The sequence below is a fragment of the Thamnophis sirtalis genome, unplaced genomic scaffold (assembly GCF_051295495.1).
Source record: "Thamnophis sirtalis isolate CommonGarterSnake01/CBP01778 unplaced genomic scaffold, rThaSir2_p1.2 scaffold_5, whole genome shotgun sequence".
Classification (NCBI taxonomy): Eukaryota; Metazoa; Chordata; class Lepidosauria; order Squamata; family Natricidae; genus Thamnophis; species Thamnophis sirtalis.
The window spans coordinates 136,469,875-136,488,071 of NW_028261385.1; the positions used below are offsets into that span (position 1 = coordinate 136,469,875).

General features: G+C 40.1%; 1 protein-coding gene across 12 annotated transcripts in view; it reads left to right on the forward strand.

The window, feature by feature from the left end:
• The first annotated feature begins 1,548 nt into the window (after window positions 1-1,548).
• The window catches only part of PUM2 (pumilio RNA binding family member 2), a 75,445-nt gene continuing 58,796 nt past the window's right edge, over window positions 1,549-18,197 (forward strand). For 5 of the 12 annotated variants that reach the window (XM_014066601.2, XM_014066603.2, XM_014066602.2 and 2 more), the window contains exons 1-2: window positions 2,159-2,211; window positions 12,051-12,119. In XM_014066601.2, the coding sequence (XP_013922076.1) occupies window positions 2,185-2,211; window positions 12,051-12,119 (96 nt within the window). In that variant the 5' untranslated portion in view covers window positions 2,159-2,184. Of the gene's footprint in view, window positions 1,673-2,157; window positions 2,212-12,050; window positions 12,120-18,197 lie in introns of those variants that run through there. The other 7 variants (XM_087716971.1, XM_014066605.2, XM_014066606.2 and 4 more) reach the window with 3 other exon arrangements.

The following is an 18,197-nucleotide window of genomic DNA, read 5'->3' on the forward strand; positions in this document are numbered from 1 at the left end:
CGATAGTAGTATTCCAATATTTGAGAGGATACCACAAAGAGCCGAGGTGGCGCAGTGGTTAGGGTGCAGTACTGCAGGCTACTTTAGCTGACTGTTATCTGCAGTTCGGCGGTTCAAATCTCACCGGCTCAAGGTTGACTCAGCCTTCCATCCTTCCGAGGTGGGTGAAATGAGGACCCGGATTGTTGTTGGGGGCAATATGCTGACTCTGTAAACCGCTTAGAGAGGGCTATGAAGCGGTATATAAGTCTAACTGCTATTGCTATTGCTATTTTCCAAAGCACCAGAGGGCAGGACAAGAAACAATGGATGGAAACTAATCAAGGAGAGAAGCAACCTGGGATTAAGGAGAGATTTCTTAACAGTGAGGACAACTGGCCAGTGGAACAGCTTCGCCTTCAGAAGTTGTGGATGCTTCATCACTGGGGGCTTTTAAGAAGAGGCTGGACAGCCACTTGTCTGAAATGATGGGGACTAGACTCCAAGGTCCCTTCCGGCTCTATTTTGATTCTGATTTACTCCTGTATTTTCATTTTTCTCCAAAAAGCGTATCGAGAACATGATCGCTAAGACTGTGAAACGGGAGTGAGGAAGGCGGCGCAGTGGTTAAATGCAGCACTGCAGGCTACTTCAGCTGACTGCAGTTCAGCAGTTCGGCTGTTCAAATCTCACCGGCTCAGGGTTGACTCAGGCTTCCATCCTTCCGAGGTGGGTAAAATGAGGACCCAGATTGTTGTTGGGGGCAATATGCTGACTCTGTAAACCGCTTAGAGAGGGCTGAAAGCTCTATGAAGCGGTATATAAGTCTAACTGCTATTGCTATTGCTATAAATGAACGTGCCACAGGAATAAATGGGGCGGGAGGGAGGGCGGGGACGCTCAGGGTGCTGCAGGTGACCTTGATCGCGAACTGCTGATGGAAGCGTGGCTCTTCGCAGGTGTTCAAGATAACGTAGCGATTTTGCGTGCCTAATTTCGGAGGAAAGGTCCAATTGTCCCAGAACACTCGATTAATAAAAAGGCACCTTTTACCGCTTGCGCAGCTTTTGACTTTTCACGCCCTTTCCCTTCCAGTGGCGTCCCACTTTTAAAACAAGACTGCAATCCAGGGCCGGAAGTCTTCTTACTACCTTATGACGACTCGCACTCTTTGCTTGAACGGGGTACGGGCTTTGTTTGGGTGTATGCCCCCCCCCCTCAAACATGCCTCCGTCGTACGCACGCGCAAAAGCCGACGCCAAGCGAGCGCCCGCACGCTTCGGGGGGGGGGGGAACGCGCCGGTTACGCACACGCGTCCGCACGCGCGAGCGCTGTCAAGCCGAGCCGTCCTATCGTACCTCCCTGGTGCCCGGCGTTCGCCGATGGGCCGGCGGCGCGCATGCGCACTAGTGGGCAGCCGCCGCCGCTGCCGCCGCCGTGTATGTCCGTCCCTCTCTCTTTCTGCCTTTCACTCGCCATGTTGTGAGCTTCCTTCCCGTTGACAACGACGGTGGCGGCGGCAGAGGTGGAGGAGGTGGTGGAGGAGGAGGGGGAGGGGCGGTGGCAGGAAGGCAAGGGTGGCAGGGAGGGGGCAATTGGATCGTTGTTGGCAAGAGTCTTCCGGGAGGAAGAGGGAGCCCCCTCCTTTCCGTGTCCGTTACAACCGACAGCGCTGCCCGCTCACCTCAGCCCGTGAGTATTCGGCCGTGGCAGAGGAGGAGGGGAAAAAAAAGGGGGGAGAGATGGAACGGAGGGGCAGCGCGCGAGGGAGGAGCAAAAGGGTAAACACCCCCCCCACCCACCCCAACCCGCGCGCGCCTTCCCATTCCGCCCCCCCCCCCCACAAACACACAGCGGTTCACCCACGTTCCTTTTGTTTCGTTCCCGGGGAAAGAGCGGCTGCAACAGCAGCAGCAACAGCAGCTGCTGCCCGGGGCCTTGGGGCTGGTGGTTTCGCGCACGTCGCAGCCTCGCCTCCAACCTTCCCCCTCCCCTCCTTCCTTCCCTCCTCCTTTGTGTTGCGGGGAAACTGGTAGGCCCGTGAGGCAGGCCCGGGCTGGCCGAAGCGAGGAGGGGAAGAAAAAAAAAGCCTTGCGTGAAAGGGGGGGAGGTGGTGGTGGAAGGGGAGGCGGTTAGGGGCGCAGCAGCCGAGAGAAGAAAGGAGACGCTCCGTGTGGTGGGTGTGGTGGTTGGAAGGAGCCAGTATGGTGGTGGTAGGAACGTTCGACCGGGTGGGTTTGTTTCCGTTCCTTCCTCTCTCTCTCTCTCTCTCATTGTTATTGTGGCTGCGTTTCGGGCGAGGAGGAGTCGGAGAGACGGGGTGGGTGGGTGCCTCGGACCGCGGCTTGCGTATAAACGGTATTGGGGGGGGGGGAGGAATGGTGGAAGTGGCTAGCGGGTCTTTTTTTAATGGAAGGGCTGTTTGTGGGGGTAACTGGGGGTTGTTTTCGTTGGGGGTGGGTGGGCTTCACGGGGCTTAACGGTGGAGTTTTCCCCTCCCCACCAAATTTTGAGGAGGATGTGTGGGGTAAAACGGAGGGCGGGGGAGAGGAGGCAGCGTTTGACCGAGCGGACATCGTTTGCAGAAAGGAGTGCTGGGGGGGGTGGGGGCGGCTATTCTTCGCTGGGGGGAAATCGAGCGACGGCCGGGAGGGAGGAACGACGCCTCCGAAGATATATACCCTGGATCGGTGGCGAATAAAGTACTTGCTGTCTTTGTTTCCGAGACGGGATTTGTCTCTGCGTACTCGCGGGTTTCCCCCCCCTCCCCCTGCAAGCGTTTACGTTGGTTGCTAAAATGTCAAGAAACCTTTAGCATGGGTCTTTTACCAGGGAATGGTAACTGATCCCTTGCTTTCATTGTATAATAAGTAGTCTGTTGTTAATCTGAGAAAGGGTGAATGAATGCAAGGAAACATTTATTTTGGTTTGTCAAGCATGTATGAGAGAACAAGTATAAGTATGAACATAACATGTAAGTCTAAACAGTGCTGGAAGTGGAGACAATAATCATTAGAATTTTCTTCTGCTTGAAAATTTTGTGAAAGTATTTTAAAGGTCTGTTGTGGTAATCCTAGTTGCAAATAGATAATGTGGTTTGTTTGCCCCTTTGAAATATAAACGTTCTTTTGGACCTGCTTCTTTGTAGGATAAATGATCCTTGGGAAGAAAATACAGACGGTTCAAAGGGACAATTTAGCTGTTAATTTAGACGTGATCCATTCTAAGATGACTTCGTGAGTTAGGCTCGCAGAATGTATTAGGCTAAAATATTGGCTGGTGATTGTAGTTCAGTATATTGTACTATAATGTATTAATTGTAGAGTTTGGTGTAGTTCAACATGCCATTCTTACAGAATTTTTAAAAAGCTGATGTTAAATGAAATGTGTAAGAACAGTTTGTTTTGGTGCCTGTGGGGAGAATCTGGAAAGTGCAACCAGATATTATGAATGATATAACAAAGGTCAACAAACAGGAAATAACGTGGGGAAATTGTGTACTATGGTTTTTAGGGTGTAACAAGATACTCAGTTTTTTAAAAAAGGCCTTGAACTATGCCTTGGTTTAAAAAAAGATATTCTAATACATTTGTGAAGCATAAAGTCATGATTTAAGGAAGGCAGATAAGCGTGTGTTTTACAGTGCAGTTTTAAATTCAAGTAACTTAAATCTGAGTGATGTGTGAATAAAGCAACTAGCATTTCTTTTAAAAGTTTGAATAAATATAGTTCTGAATATCATTTTCCTTTGTTTTTAGAATAGTAAGTATTTTTGTAGGATATATATGGTATAGATGACAATAAATTTGGTTTTAATTAATGTTGCAACCAGAAAAAAACTTTTTTCAGAATTCTTGATGTCCCTTTCAGTATATATTGAATAATGCAATTCAGATTGTTTAAAAATGGTTAGTTTAAATAGTACGTGTTATTGTACATTTCATTGAAGAATCTAAATTATTGTTGCAGGTACAAGCCAGTAGGACAGGATATATAAAGATACATTTGTTTACACACAAATCTATAGGGTTTGTCTCTGACAAAAGAAACATAGTTTAAGAGATTCTTCATGATCCAGTAAAATTGAATATTCATTAACAAAAACAAACCAAAAACATTTCATGGATTATATCTAGAAATAACATATACTGAGAGTCAGTCTCCTCTACTTTCTGCATAGAGTTCTGTGTAGAATAGCATTTGAAAAGCTATGTCCAATTAATGCCTCCTCCCAAATATTCTGACACTATTCTCTCTCATTATTTTTATTTATTTATGTATCAAATTTATGGACTGTTGTCTCACTCAAAGCAACTTCTTGGGGGATAAAACGGAGGAAGATTTAGGGAGGTGCTACCTACATTCACAATAATTTTGTATTCTAGCCTAGTGTTGACACACTATTTTCAAAAAAACACTCCTTAACACAACTCATGGGGATAAAAAATGGCAGAGCTTCAATAGCTGTGATATTTTCCATGTACTAAGTCTAAGGGGAGAAAGCATGTTTAAAAACCCCAACCCACAACCTATAATGCACTTATAGTTCACATTAATCACATCTTTGCAGTCATTGGGTCTATATTATTCAAGGCCTAGAAAGAGATAGTGTTCTAGTGGCAGTGGAGTCCTTTTTCCCTCATAGTGATATAACAATGCCTGTGAGTCAGCCAAGATTGAACCTACCAAAAAGTCCAGAAAAACATTGGACATGAGATTTTCTCTTCTTGTACCGTACATACACTTAATAGCTTTGTTTTTTTAAAATCATACTGCACAGTTAAAATGAAGAAGACTCATATAGCTTTTTTTGGTTGGATTTCCTACATTCAAATGCATGTCACTGCTCAGTTCAGAAGAGAAAAAAATTATGAAGTATAGGGGACTTGAACAGGCAAAGAACCCTGCATAAGGACAAGCAACTTTTAATATCTTACTTGCTTGATCAGGATCATTGATGTTAGAGGCAAAAGATAACTGAACTGATGGATTAAAATCCATATTGTAAATATCAGAGACAGTTTCATGTGGTTGAACATGACAGACATACAAATGCCAGGCATATGTTGCTCAGGCTAAAGATCTAATGTGTGCTACAATCATATGAATTGTAGAAGAAGCCATTCTGGAAATTTCTTAATCACAGAGTGAGTCTTTCAATTCTGCATGGAACTATCATGTTACTGTGGAGAGCAGTCTATGAAGAGCAAAATATAAACTGAGGAAAGAACAGTGTTCAGCAGTTGCATGGTTCCTGGATGAACAGTGAATTATTTTTTGGTCAACAAATTAGAGGTAAATGAAGTGAATGAAGTCACCAACATTCATGGATGGTATTTAAATCCTGTAAAGGCTCTCCTTGATTTACTACCATGTGCTTAGTGGCCATTTGAAGTTACAATAGTACTGAAAAAAATGACCTATGACTGTTTATCACAGTTAACAACCGTTGCAGTATCCTTGTGATCAAAATTTGAACACTTGACAATTGGCATGTATTCATGACAGTTGCGGTGTCCCAGGGTCATGTGATCACTTTTTGTCTGACAAGCAGAGTCAATGAGGAAGCTTGATTCACTGAACAACCATGTTACTAACGTAACTGCAGTGAATCACTTAACAACCGTAGCAAGAAGGGTCATAAAATGGGGGAAAACTCATTTAATGGGCTTGTTTAGCAATATAAATTTTGGGCTCAATTGTGGTCGTAAATCAAGAACTACCTGTAAACAGCTTTCCTGTTTACAGAGCTGATAGTGGTGTGCAGTTAAATTATAGATTGCTCTGTTTCTTACAGGCCTGGTTTTGGTGCTGCAAGGCAAATAAGTGCAATGAGTGTTGAGCCTGCAGCTATAATTATTAGAGCAGAAGACATTACTTTTTTCACCAGAAAGTCTACCTATGTTGGAAGGCATATTTTGTAGTTGAATAGTAATGCTTTCTTCTTATGAGGATGTTTTGAGAAAAGCTGATATTCATATATGAGTGAAGGGCTTGAGAATAGGAGATGGTTACAGGCACTCCTCAACTTAGGACCACAACTGAGCTCAACATTTATGATGCTAAGAGAGATATTTGTTAAGTGAGTTTTGCCCAATTTTATGACTTTTCTTGCCACAGTTCTTAAGTGAATCAATGCAGTTCAGTTATTAAATTAGTAACCCGGTTGTTAAATGAATCTGGCTTCCCCATTGATTTTGCTTGTCAGAAGGTCACAAAAGGGATCCCATGACTTTGGGACACTGCAACCGTCATAGATGTGAGTCAGCATCTAAATGTAAATCACATGACCATGGGAATGCTGCAGTGGTTGCAGAGGGGGAAATGGTGATGTCACTTTCTTAATGCTAGTAACCTCAAACAATCACTAAACGAACTGTTGTAAATTGAGGACTATCTGCAAAGCATTTTTAAAATATTTACAGCACTATTTTTTCTTACTTCCTGGCCAGAACATTTTGTTCTCACCCCCACCCTATCCTTTATTAGAGAATGTACGATCCATGATGGCGAACCTATTGCACGCGTGCCACAGGTGGCACGTGGAGTCATATCAGAGGGCACGCGAGCCATTGCCCTAGCTCAGCTCCAGCACGTATGCGTGCACTGGTCAGCTGATTTTCAGCTGGCCCGCCCATGCTGCCCTTCCCAAGAGTCTCCACACAATACCAGGTAAGTACAGGGCTCGCACGGAGGGTCTGGGAGGGTGTTTTCAGCCTCCAAAGGGCAGGGGAGGCCTTTTTCGCCCTTCCCAGGCTTCATGAAAGCTTTGGGAGCCTGGGGAGAGTGAAAAACAGGCCCACAGGAAATCAGGAAACTGTCCTTTGGAGGGCCTTGGGAGGTCGTTTTCACCATCCCCATGCCCCAAAAAAGTCATGCGCGCATGTACAGGGCAGCAGGGAGAATCATGCGTGCATGCACAGGGGGCATGGTGTAGGAAGGCATTAAATTATGGGTGTAGGCATGGGTGTGCTATAGCTCATGCATGCTTTTGGCACTCGAGGGAAAAAAGGTTCGCCATCACTGATGTAGATTATTGGATGGATATACAGGTAGTTCTCAACTTACAACAGTTCATTTAGTGACTGTTCAAAGTGATAACAACACTGAAAAAAGTGACTTAAGACAGTTTTTCACGCTTTATAACCATTGCAGCATCCCCATGGTCGCATCATCAAAATCCAGACGCTTGGCAACTGGCTCTTACGTATGGCAGTTGCAGTATCCCAGAGTCATATGATCACCTTTTGTGACCTTTCAAGCAAAGACAATGGGAAAACCAGATTCACTTAACAACTGTTTTACCCACTTAACTGTATTGTTAATGCAGTTAATGCCAATATCCGTGGCAAGAAAGGTTATAAAATGGGGCAGAACTTACTTAACTGTCTCGTTCAGCAACAAAAAAAATGGGCTCAGTATTAGTCGTAAGGAGAGGATAACTATATAGGGAATCTCAAAGATTGGTGGTTAGAATTTTAGGAAGAGAGTGCCTCAAAATACTTCACAGTAGTTCAGTTCATATGTTTTGAATTTAGCTTTTGTCTATTGCAAAGTATATTCCATTGGTTCCATTAGTGGAATTTTCTTTCATATAAGTGACTACAAGTCCAGAATAACAGTCTGTATATTATCTGAATTGTGGATTACATGTCTAGCTTTTAATAGGAACTGATGTTATATTGTTCTTGGATGCTGAATTATACTGTTCCTGATTATTTGGGGCATAGGGTTGTGTGAAACTCATTAATAAAAGAAAACAACATACTCAAAAATTTTGAAACATTCTGCCCTTCTTCTGGATGCTTATTCTAGATCATGGGTGTCAAATCCCCGGCGTCACATTCCTGTCACATGCCATTTTGTGTTGTTTTTCCATTCGCAAAGCTGGGGGGCATGGCCTATGTGTCACGCATCTGGCCTGCCGGCCACCAGTTTAACACCTGTTCTAGGTGAAGCAATTGTTTAAATAAATACTTCAACTGAAACCTTGGGATACTTCAACTCACTTCTGGTTCAAACAATTTACTTTCAGAAATCAACAAACTATATTTAAGAACAGCCTGGTCTAGAGGAGGATCTGTTATGTTTCAGGCTGCTCTATGCTTGAATTACTGAATTTTGTATGCTTTTATTGGGACAGTAACTTTGTCATTATTTTTTCCATAGCCATGGAATTCATGAATTTGTCTTGTGCAGATTTATTGGTTTGAAATTATCCTACTGAAATGGAAGACTTTGGGAGAATAGAGATAGGACCATAACTGTGATATACTGTGAATACCTGTAGTTCATGTTTCAGCTTTTCATTGGCAGATCAATTCTAAGGATGTATTTTGTCCTCTATGTTTAATACTGTAATATAACATAGATTTCATCTATGGCATACCTCTGTTGTTTTTATCCATACCCACATTTCATAAATGTGAAGAATACTTTGAGTTTTTCAGATATGGTGACTATGCTAGAGTTTAAAGAATTCATTGAATATTGTTAAAATAGGGGCCAGGCAAGATTGAACCATGGGCAATCTCACAGGAGCCCAAATATTTGAGGTGTTCAGAGACCCTGAGTTCCAAGTGATGTTTTTGTGAACCTCTGACAAAAATTGATGGAGTAAAGGTTTGTTTCAAGTTCTCATTATGTCTTAGGACAGAACACTTTAAATGGTTCATCTTTTATTCTACTGTAAAAGGATTCAGCTCTGACAGAATTTTGTAAACTGGAACTGTTTTATCCTAAGCTTGCACACTCATACATTTTTGTAGGACGGTGATTTTATGAGGTTATGACCAATTTTGAGAACATTTTTTTAATGTTAACTTGCAAGTATCTTGTTGCTGACCACTTTTACAATAGAAATACATTAACAAGATTTATATGCACCACATGTTATTTGGTTCTATGCCTATTTGTTTAGCATAGTATTTGAATCATTAAGTTATTTTGGACAGGCTAATTGTGAATAGAAGAATAATTGGAGAGGTATACTTGTTATAGCAGGACACTTAACCAAGGTGATAGTGATAAATGGAAACCATTGTTAAAGATTTTCATTTATGAGTTTTTCACTTTAAACTGAAATATTACTTCTCCACCCATCTTCATGATAAGGAATTTGGATAAATTATAACAATCTTATTGTTTTTACCAGGTAGTTTATAGAGACCTGGTCCCAAATCTGAGTTTCCATTTTAGTCTTCCATTTTATTTTTTTCCAAACTGATAACTATAGTTGAATGATATTAAAATAATGCTCCCCTTTTTATTTCACTGCTGTCATTGCACTCTTTTTAAGAATGTGTATGAGTTGAATCACACAATTTCAAATGGAATACTTATTACTTGTATAATAAGCATGCTACAGAATATTTACAATTCAATACAGGTAGTTCTCAACATATGAACACAATTCAGCCCAAAATTTATAAGTGAGACATTTATTAAGTGAGTTTTGCCCCATTTTACAATCTTGCTTGCCTCAGTTGTTAAGTGAATCACTGCAGCTGATAAGTTAGTGACCGTTGTTCAGTGAATCTGGCTTCCCCATTGACTTTGCTTGTCAGAAGGTCACAAAAGGTGAGATCACATTACTTTGGGACACAGCAACAGTCATAAATATGAGCCAGTTGCTAAGCATCTGAATTTTCATCACATGATCATGTAGCTGCTGCAAAGGTCATAAGTGAAGAACGGTCATAAGTCACCTTTTTCAGTGCCATTGTAACTTTGAACGATCACTGAATGAACTGCTGTAAGTTGAGGACTACCTGTATTCAAATTATTTCAAAAAGTACATTCCAAATTAAATAAATACAGAGAAAAAATATTTTAAAGAATTCATTTGCACAGAGAATAATATGATGGGGACTTCATACCAGTTCTCAAGCTTGAAGGTGATAGTGTCATGGATTAAGGATGCTTTGCTGCCTTAGGATCTGAACAGCTCAAGGGAAGCATGAGTTCTGACTTATATCAGAGAATTCTAAGGAAAATAAAGCTGTTCTTGGATAGCAGAAGAAGGAGCCAAAAGGAAAGATTTAACTTCACCTTTTCTAGTTAAAAGGCAGTGCTTAATGTTCTTTGGCATTTGGTGACAGCTAACTGCTTCTCAATCTTAGTTCTACCTTTTGCAGACCAAGAAAGGCTCTTTGGTGCTATTTTCAGGCCTAGGGGTTTAAAAAAAAAGATGGAGGAAGGAAAATCCTTTTTGGAAGCACAGTGCAAGAAGTGACAAGCAGACAGCTCCAGCATCAGTACCCTCTGCTGCTTTTCTTCCAGTCATGGAGAGCCAGTTAATGGAAAGTAGCTGTGTTAGCTGCAATCTGGCCAAGAGAGTCTATTGGTGTTCTTCTCTGATCCCCAATTCAGCAATAGGCCAAGAAGTCCCTCATATCTCCTCCCAGTTTTTGTGTATTTAGTCTGCTATCATCTCTGTATACTTCCTGCAAGAGTCAACTATATTGACTGGCACTAATTGCAGAAGATCTACTTTCTCTCCAGTCACAAGCAATAGAGACTCATGGCTCAATACACCCGGGACTGATTGCAAAGAGGCACAGGCAGTTTGAGAAGTTGAGTAACGTAGTTGGCTTCAGTTGAGGTGCCCTTTGATGGCCCTCCCCTCTCCAGCAGGAGCTGGCAGATAAAGATGTAAATCCAGTTCCCTGGTAATCTCCCATCCAGTGCCAGCTAATGGCTGGTGGTAGAGATTCCAGTTGTCTGCAACAGAAAGCCTTCTGCAGCTTCTAAATTAGGACATGTACCTGTCCCCTCACCCCCTTTAAGTGTTGAGAGTACTGAATTAGAGATGTGCTTGCAGAGGATGTGGGCTCCGCTAAAGCTGGTGCTAGTTAGGTCTAATGCGCCGACAATTATGGGAAAGAGCAGTTCCTAGTGGAGTCAGTGGCAGATTCTTGGGTGGATACAAACTGCAATCTCCCAATTATCAAGCAAAACAGTAGAGTTCTCGTTGCTGAATCATTCATTGGACTGGTCCAAAGCAGTTCAGAGCTCATTTAGGTTTGAAGAGCCATCAACCATCACTTTTCATATCTAAAGATCTTAGGGTGGTCTTAATATGACTCACAGGAGTCCCTCTAGGAAAGGTAAGAGAAATAGCAAAGGAACCAACCGAAGAAGCTCTTATCCAAACTCAACTTTGAATTCCTTAAATGGAAAAGCTCCTTACAGATATAGCGCATGAGTGTGAGGTCTAAGAAATCAAATGGGCCAACGGCTACTTGTCAGAAAAGAATAGCTTTGTGATGTGGAAGATGGAAACACACTTTGACACAAAGCTTTTAGAGGCTGTTCAAGTCAGATGCCTACAATGTGAAAGTCAAAAAGTTGGCAGAGTGCTACTGGTTACATTCCTAAAAAGATCAGAGAGGTGCCAGGCACATCCACGCCAGACTGGGATTGCCTCTTCCTGATTCCCCCCCCCCCCCCGAAATAATTAGTAAGGAATGGGTGGAACCATTGAAGAACAGAACTGTTTCTTCCTTGTTTGACTAGTTTTATTTCCTGGCTGGGGAACATATGGACTGGATAAAAATCTGGAACAGAATTGGGAAGTGTATGTGAGACAGGAGAACCTCCTTCTGTATAAGGATTTCATCTTTAGTTTAAATACAAAATTAAATTGCATTGCATGTGTTGTCTCAAAATGGGTATATATCCTTGAAGTGTTATTTGTTAGAATGGTTGATTCATATTTCAATTGTCTTTATTTATGTAGAAGTTTCTCAATATAAACTCATTTAATGTTCTGTGTTAGTAGTTTGTATTTTTAAAAATTCCTTAATATTTGAATGTGGCAAATATTTATTCACAAAGTTTTAATATTTTTTGAGGACAAATAATATAATTTATAGGAAATGTTTTCATAAAAATAAGTGGTAGTAGAAACAATGAGTAAAAACTATCTTTTAAACAATCATTGCTTGAAAATAAAATAATTTAGTTTTATCACCTATACTATAATTCTGTGCAATCTGATATTGCATAATGTTTCATATACAATCAATCAGTATTCTGTTTTGATTTATTTTTCCTGTCTCTTTTTTAGGTTTGTTCTGTGGATGAAATGAATCATGAGTTTCAAGCTCTTGCATTAGAATCTCGGGGAATGGGAGAGGTAAATATTTAAAAATGCAATTTACAAAATATTTATATTTATTTGTTAATTGCAAATTCTAAGGCCTAGAAGTGTTACTCTATTTAGAATATATAATCATTCTTCCAAAACATAATTATTTTAATAATATATGCACAAATGAGATCAATTTTAATATAATTCTCATTTTAAAAAACACTTTTTGCTTGTTAATAAAAGTTTAATTATTGTGGTTCCTCAAGAGTTTTCAATTGTGTTTTTAAATATACAGAAAAGTAATGATCTTAATGTTTATTCTTTAACTGAAAGTGCAAGGAAGAGAGGCTTCCTGGAGTATGCAAATCATAGATGTATTTATTATAACAAAGACTAACATTTGTTACATGCAAATTTTTTATTCTGCATGGGGTTACACCGAGTTTTTAAAAAACATTTTGATACATTGACAGTGTTAATCATTCCTAGCATTTAAAAATTACATATTCACCTAAAAGAAACGTTGCCTTGAATTTAAGAGCATCCCTTTTAAAAAATAAAATAAGGTATACATTCACCAAAAAACTACATTCTTTCAATCTTTCCTGTACTGCCAGCTAGAATTGTCATCTCTCCCTGAAACCAATCCTGAGTATGAATTCTTCAGAGTGCATATGTGATTCATTTGGTTTATGCATAAAATGGTTTTGTACACTCCAAAAAGAATACAGAACAAAATGTTAATTGAATTAATAAACATTATTGTTTAAAAGTGCTTTAATTCAATTTGTTTAATTTACATAAATTAACCCCATCTATGGGAGTGTGTATCTTGAATATATAGATATACTCACAATATACACATATACATGCAAACACGGCATACATACACATATTCAAGCCATTCTCTAATACATAATGCTTCCTTACACAAACACACAAGTACATATAGTCATGCAGAATAACTTTAAGATGGTTAACAAAGTTATGCAGACTGACTGCAATAAAACCCATTGTGTTCAGAGGTCATCTAGGCCTAGACCAAAGTGACAGAATTAGTGGACCAGAGGAATGCTGTCAATATAGTTTACTTGGACTTCAGTAAGGCATTTGATAAGGTAGACCATAACCTACTACTAGATAAAGTAGAAGAATGTGGGTTGGACAGCATCACCACCAGATAGCTTTGTAACTGGCTGACCAACCGCACTCAACATGTAGTCCTCAATGGAGCTGCATCTACATGGAGGGAAGTATGCAGTAGAGTACCCCAAGGCTCTGTTTAGGCCCAGTACTCTTCAACATCTTCATCAATGATTTGGCTGAGGGAATAAATGGGGAACTCATCAAATTTGCAGATGACACCAAGCTGGCAGGAATAGCCAACACTCCAGAAAACAGGCTTAAGATACAGAAGGATCTTGACAAACTTGAACATTGGGCACTATCTAACAAAATGAAATTCAATGGTGAAAAAAGTAAGGTTCTACATTTAGGCAAGAAAAACGAAATGCACAGGTACAGTATAGGTGGTACCTTGCTCAATAGTAGTAACTGTGAGAGGGATCTTGGAGTCCTAGTGGACAACCATTTAAATATGAGTCAGCAGTGTGCAGCAGCTGCCAAAAAAGCCAACACAGTTCTAGGTTACATAAACAGAGGGATAGAATCAAGATCACGTGAAGTGTTAATACCACTTTATAATGCCTTGGTAAGACCACACTTGGAATACTGCATTCAGTTTTCATCGCCACGATGTAGAAAAGATGTGGAGATTCTAGAAAGAGTGCAGAGAAGAGCAACAAAGATGATTAGGGGACTGAAGACTAAAACATGAAGAACGGTTGCAGGAACTGGGTATGTCTAGTTTAATGAAAATAAGGACTAGGGGAGACATGATAGCAGTTTTCCAATATCTCAGGGGTTGCCACAAAGAAGAGGGAGTCAAACTATTCTCCAAGGCACCTGAGGTTAGAACAAGAAGCAATGGGTGGAAACTAATCAAGGAGAGAAGCAACTTAGAACTGAGGAGAAATTTCCTGACAGTTAGCACAATTAATCAGTGGAACAGCTTGCCTCCAGAAGTTGGGAATGCCCCAATACTAGAAGTCTTTAAGAAGATGTTGGATAGCCATTTGTCCGGAACGGTATAGGGTTTCCTACCTAGGCAGGGGGTTGGACTAGAAGACCTCCAAGGTCCCTTCCAACTCTGCTATTGTATTGTATTGTATTGTAGTATTATCAGCTGGGATGCTGGCCTGGCTCCCCTCTCATTCCTGTCTTACATTGAGACCAAGAAACTTCAATGAAGAGCCTCTTTATTTACAGAGTCCCCATTCAGTAAAGATCCTGATCTTCTTGTTCCCTCATTTACATGGAGAGTCTCTATTGAATAGAAGCATTTCAGTGCTGAAAAAGTTGTGCATTGTTTACACATGCAAGAGGACAAGGGGAGAATAGGGTTAGTATGTTTATCTCACTTGTTCGTCCTCTCCTCAGTTTCAGCCAGGAGATTCATTATTTGCACTCCCTTTTCATGAGCTTGTTTTAAGCTGCTTCTAAAAACGTGTTCTCTGCAGCAAGAGAAAGACAGGGCTAGCATATTCATCCCAGTTCACTATCTGCCATTTCTCTCTTTCCAGCTTTTGTTTCAGTCTCTCTCATTGCTTGCTTCTTCTACCAGTTAGCTTTCTGTCAACAGCATACGTGACTATTACCAGTAATGTGATAATTAATACCAATAGCAGGATGAATCCCTAACCCTCCCATCAATAAAAATAATTATTTTCAATGTAAGAAGAATAACTTGGAAAATGTTTTATCTTCCTGAGGTAATTTGAGAAGCTCTTGTGTAAAATAAGAAGTTAAATAAAATATTCAAATTGTTGTAAATTACATTTATTAAAGTAGGGTTAAATTATTTTGGACTGAAAAACTGTATAGAAACATATTACTGTTTTCCCTAAGATGTGTTACACTAATTTGAGAAAAAAGAATGAATGAAGCAAAAGATTTGAAAGAAATTCTATAAAGGTCTAGTTAAATAGGTTATATTGTCTTGCTTCTAAATTAGTTTTACGACATATGTATATTATCTTTGAATTACTTTATTTATGCATGCTGCTTATATAGCCACCCATCTTACATCAGTTACTTTAGATGGTATTTAAAGGTAGTCCTTAAGTAGAACACATTACAAAAATCCAGCTGGGGCTGGAGGAGAGGTCTAAGGCTTGAGTTACTACAAGTAGAGCCTTCCGGTAAAAAAAATTAGTATGTTTGGTGCATAAGGCAGATCACCACAATAATAGCCTATCTCAATAAAATATAATTTTAGTCTTCCTGTGGAGTTCATTTTCTGGTCTGGTCTAAGTAATGGGGCTAACAGAAAAGGGCTCAAAACTATATACATTTGTTTTTACTAGGTTTTGCTTAAGCCTATTCTTCCCCATTCAGGTTCCCAAAGCCTCCAGACATCGGAGGAATTTTGATAACATGACTTGGTTGAAATGGGACAGATATGTATATTTGTTGTCATCTGCATACTGATTATACTATACTTTGCCCCATGCCAGTGAATGACCTCCTTCAGTGGTGTCCAGTAGATGTTAAATAATAGAAAGGAGAAAGCAGAGCTCCCAAGGCCCCCATAATGCGGGGGGGGGGGCTGATTTGATTACCCACTTAGCAACATGGTTGGAAGTGGCCTGGGAAAAAGGAGGAAAAATACAATTTCCTGCTGTTGCCATTAAATAGTTTGAATAGTGTGAGTTTGCTAAACTACATAAATAAGCAGAACTAATAAATTCTGTTTATAGTTAAATGTATTTAATTTTTCCTAATGCATTTGGGAAATAGTGTGTGAGGAAGCAGAAGTGAAAATGGCCATTTCAACCCCCAAACATGGCTTAAGAAGGACCCCACTTAGGTTATGGGATGGATGCCGAATGTCAGAAGGCTGAAAAGTTGATGGGAAAAGAAGAAAACTCTGAGTAAGGATGAACCTGGGGGGCAAGTGGAAGAGATGCTGTCTAGGAAACAATTGGACAAGAGAAAGAGGAGCCTCCCAATGGCTTATGGTCAGGAAAAGAAATTTAAGATCTGATCTAATTGATTAAGCAGTTAAAAGTGTGGCAGAAATTCTGTGCCTTCGGACTGCCATGATTAATGTAAGCTTGCAATAAAGTAGAATTACGGTAGCTCATCTAATTGTGTTGCCAGTCTGGTTTATCTGGGAGGGATTACAGTGAGTGATTGAAGAATTCTTCTGGAGCACTGAAGGGCAGGAGAGAAGAAATTGGCAGCTAAAGACTTCAGAGGGACTTGGCAGCTGATATAGACCAAGCTGAAAGAATAAGAGCTCTCAGTCCAGACAGATGGACCATTAACAATCCCAGCTTCAGAGTGGTTAAGCCCAGATTCAACAGCTGGCAACAGGAATTAGACTAACAATAAAGACAGCCAAGAAAGAATACTTAGTAGTTTCTGGAACCTGAATAGATAGTTACACTAGAACTAAAGCTCAATAGAGAGATTAAAAATCAAGATTTGGATTAGAGTAGGAATATTAGACAGCTATAAAGGGATAACAACAAAGAGTGGGAGCTAAGTAACACATAGTCCTCAACTTATGTCTGTAATTGAGCCCAGAATTACAGTCGTAATTCTTGCCAGTTGTTAAGCGGGTCATCACATGTTTGCCTGATCTAATGAACTTTTTGTAGTAGTAGTTAAGCAAACATTATGGTCATTAAGCAAATCCATTGTTTTCAATGGGAGGTTTTGCTGGAAACCAGAAGTAAATAATATTTACAGCAAAAACGTCATGAATTGGGGTCATGTGACTGGACCACTGGAAATGGTTGTTAATGCAGATAGGTTGCTGAGCATCCAAAAATCCTATCACGTGATTAAGAGGGAAAGTGATGAAATGTTCTGGAACTTTTTTATTTTCACAAAAAACAAAGGAAACAGGTAATTAAAAGGAGTGGAGTATAAACCGTTATCTGATAACAAAAAGAAAACAAAACACAAAGATAATATTGATAGGGATGTACGTATGCCTTGTCAAAGAGAAGAAAAATAAATACACATTAAAAGTGCCTTAACAAATATGGTAAATGAACAAATACAAAGCAAAAAATATAAAGCAAAGCATAAAAAGCCATATTTCTATGAATACTTGCCTAACTATTTAATTACATATACCAGTATGTTTCTAACACATTTATGTGACGATAAATTCTAACCTTGTATTTTGTATAAATGATCATTTATAGCCATTGCAGCATTCCCATGGTCATGTGATCAAAATTCGGATGTTTGGCATTTGGTTCATATTTATGACATTTGCAGTGTCCTGGGTCTTGCAATCCCCTTTTACTTCCTTCTGACAAACAAAGTCAGTGGGGAAGCCAGATTCACTTAACAACCAGGTTACTAACTTACCATATTTTTCAAACTATAAGACACACTTGAGTATAAGACGCACCAAGGTTTTGAAGATAACAAATAAAAAGATAACAAATAAATAAATACTAAAGTTTTTGCACTCTGCAAACCTCCCAAAAATGGCCTGTTTCTTTTCCCAAGGGCATGAATAGCCCTTAGGAGGCTTGTAGAGTGTTCTGGGGGGGACGGGGGCGAGCAAAAAACGGACCATTTTTTGTCAAAAAAAAAGGGCCTTAGGAAGCTTATAGAGTGCTCCTGGGGGCTGAGGGGGCAAAATTGAGCAAAAAAAAGGCTCATTTTTTGCTCATTTCTGCCCTTGCCAGCCCCAGGAGCTCTCTAAAAGCCTCCTACAAGCTATGCACAGCCATTTTGGTGAAGGGACGGGGTTTCAGGAGGCAAAAGTGCTGTATTCAGTGTATAAGACGCACCCAGTTTTTCAGCTTCGTTTTTGAGGGGAAAAGGTACGTCTTATACTCCGAAAAATACGGTAACTACTGCAATGATTCATTTTTGAAAATATTTTCCAGATATATAAATTGGAATCTCCTCACAAAATATGAATTAATTTGGGAATAATGTTCATTTTGAAAGCATTCATCTCTCCCAAGAGAGTATATTTTAATAACTCCCATGTATCAATATCTGAAGAAACCTCTATATTTTATTTATATG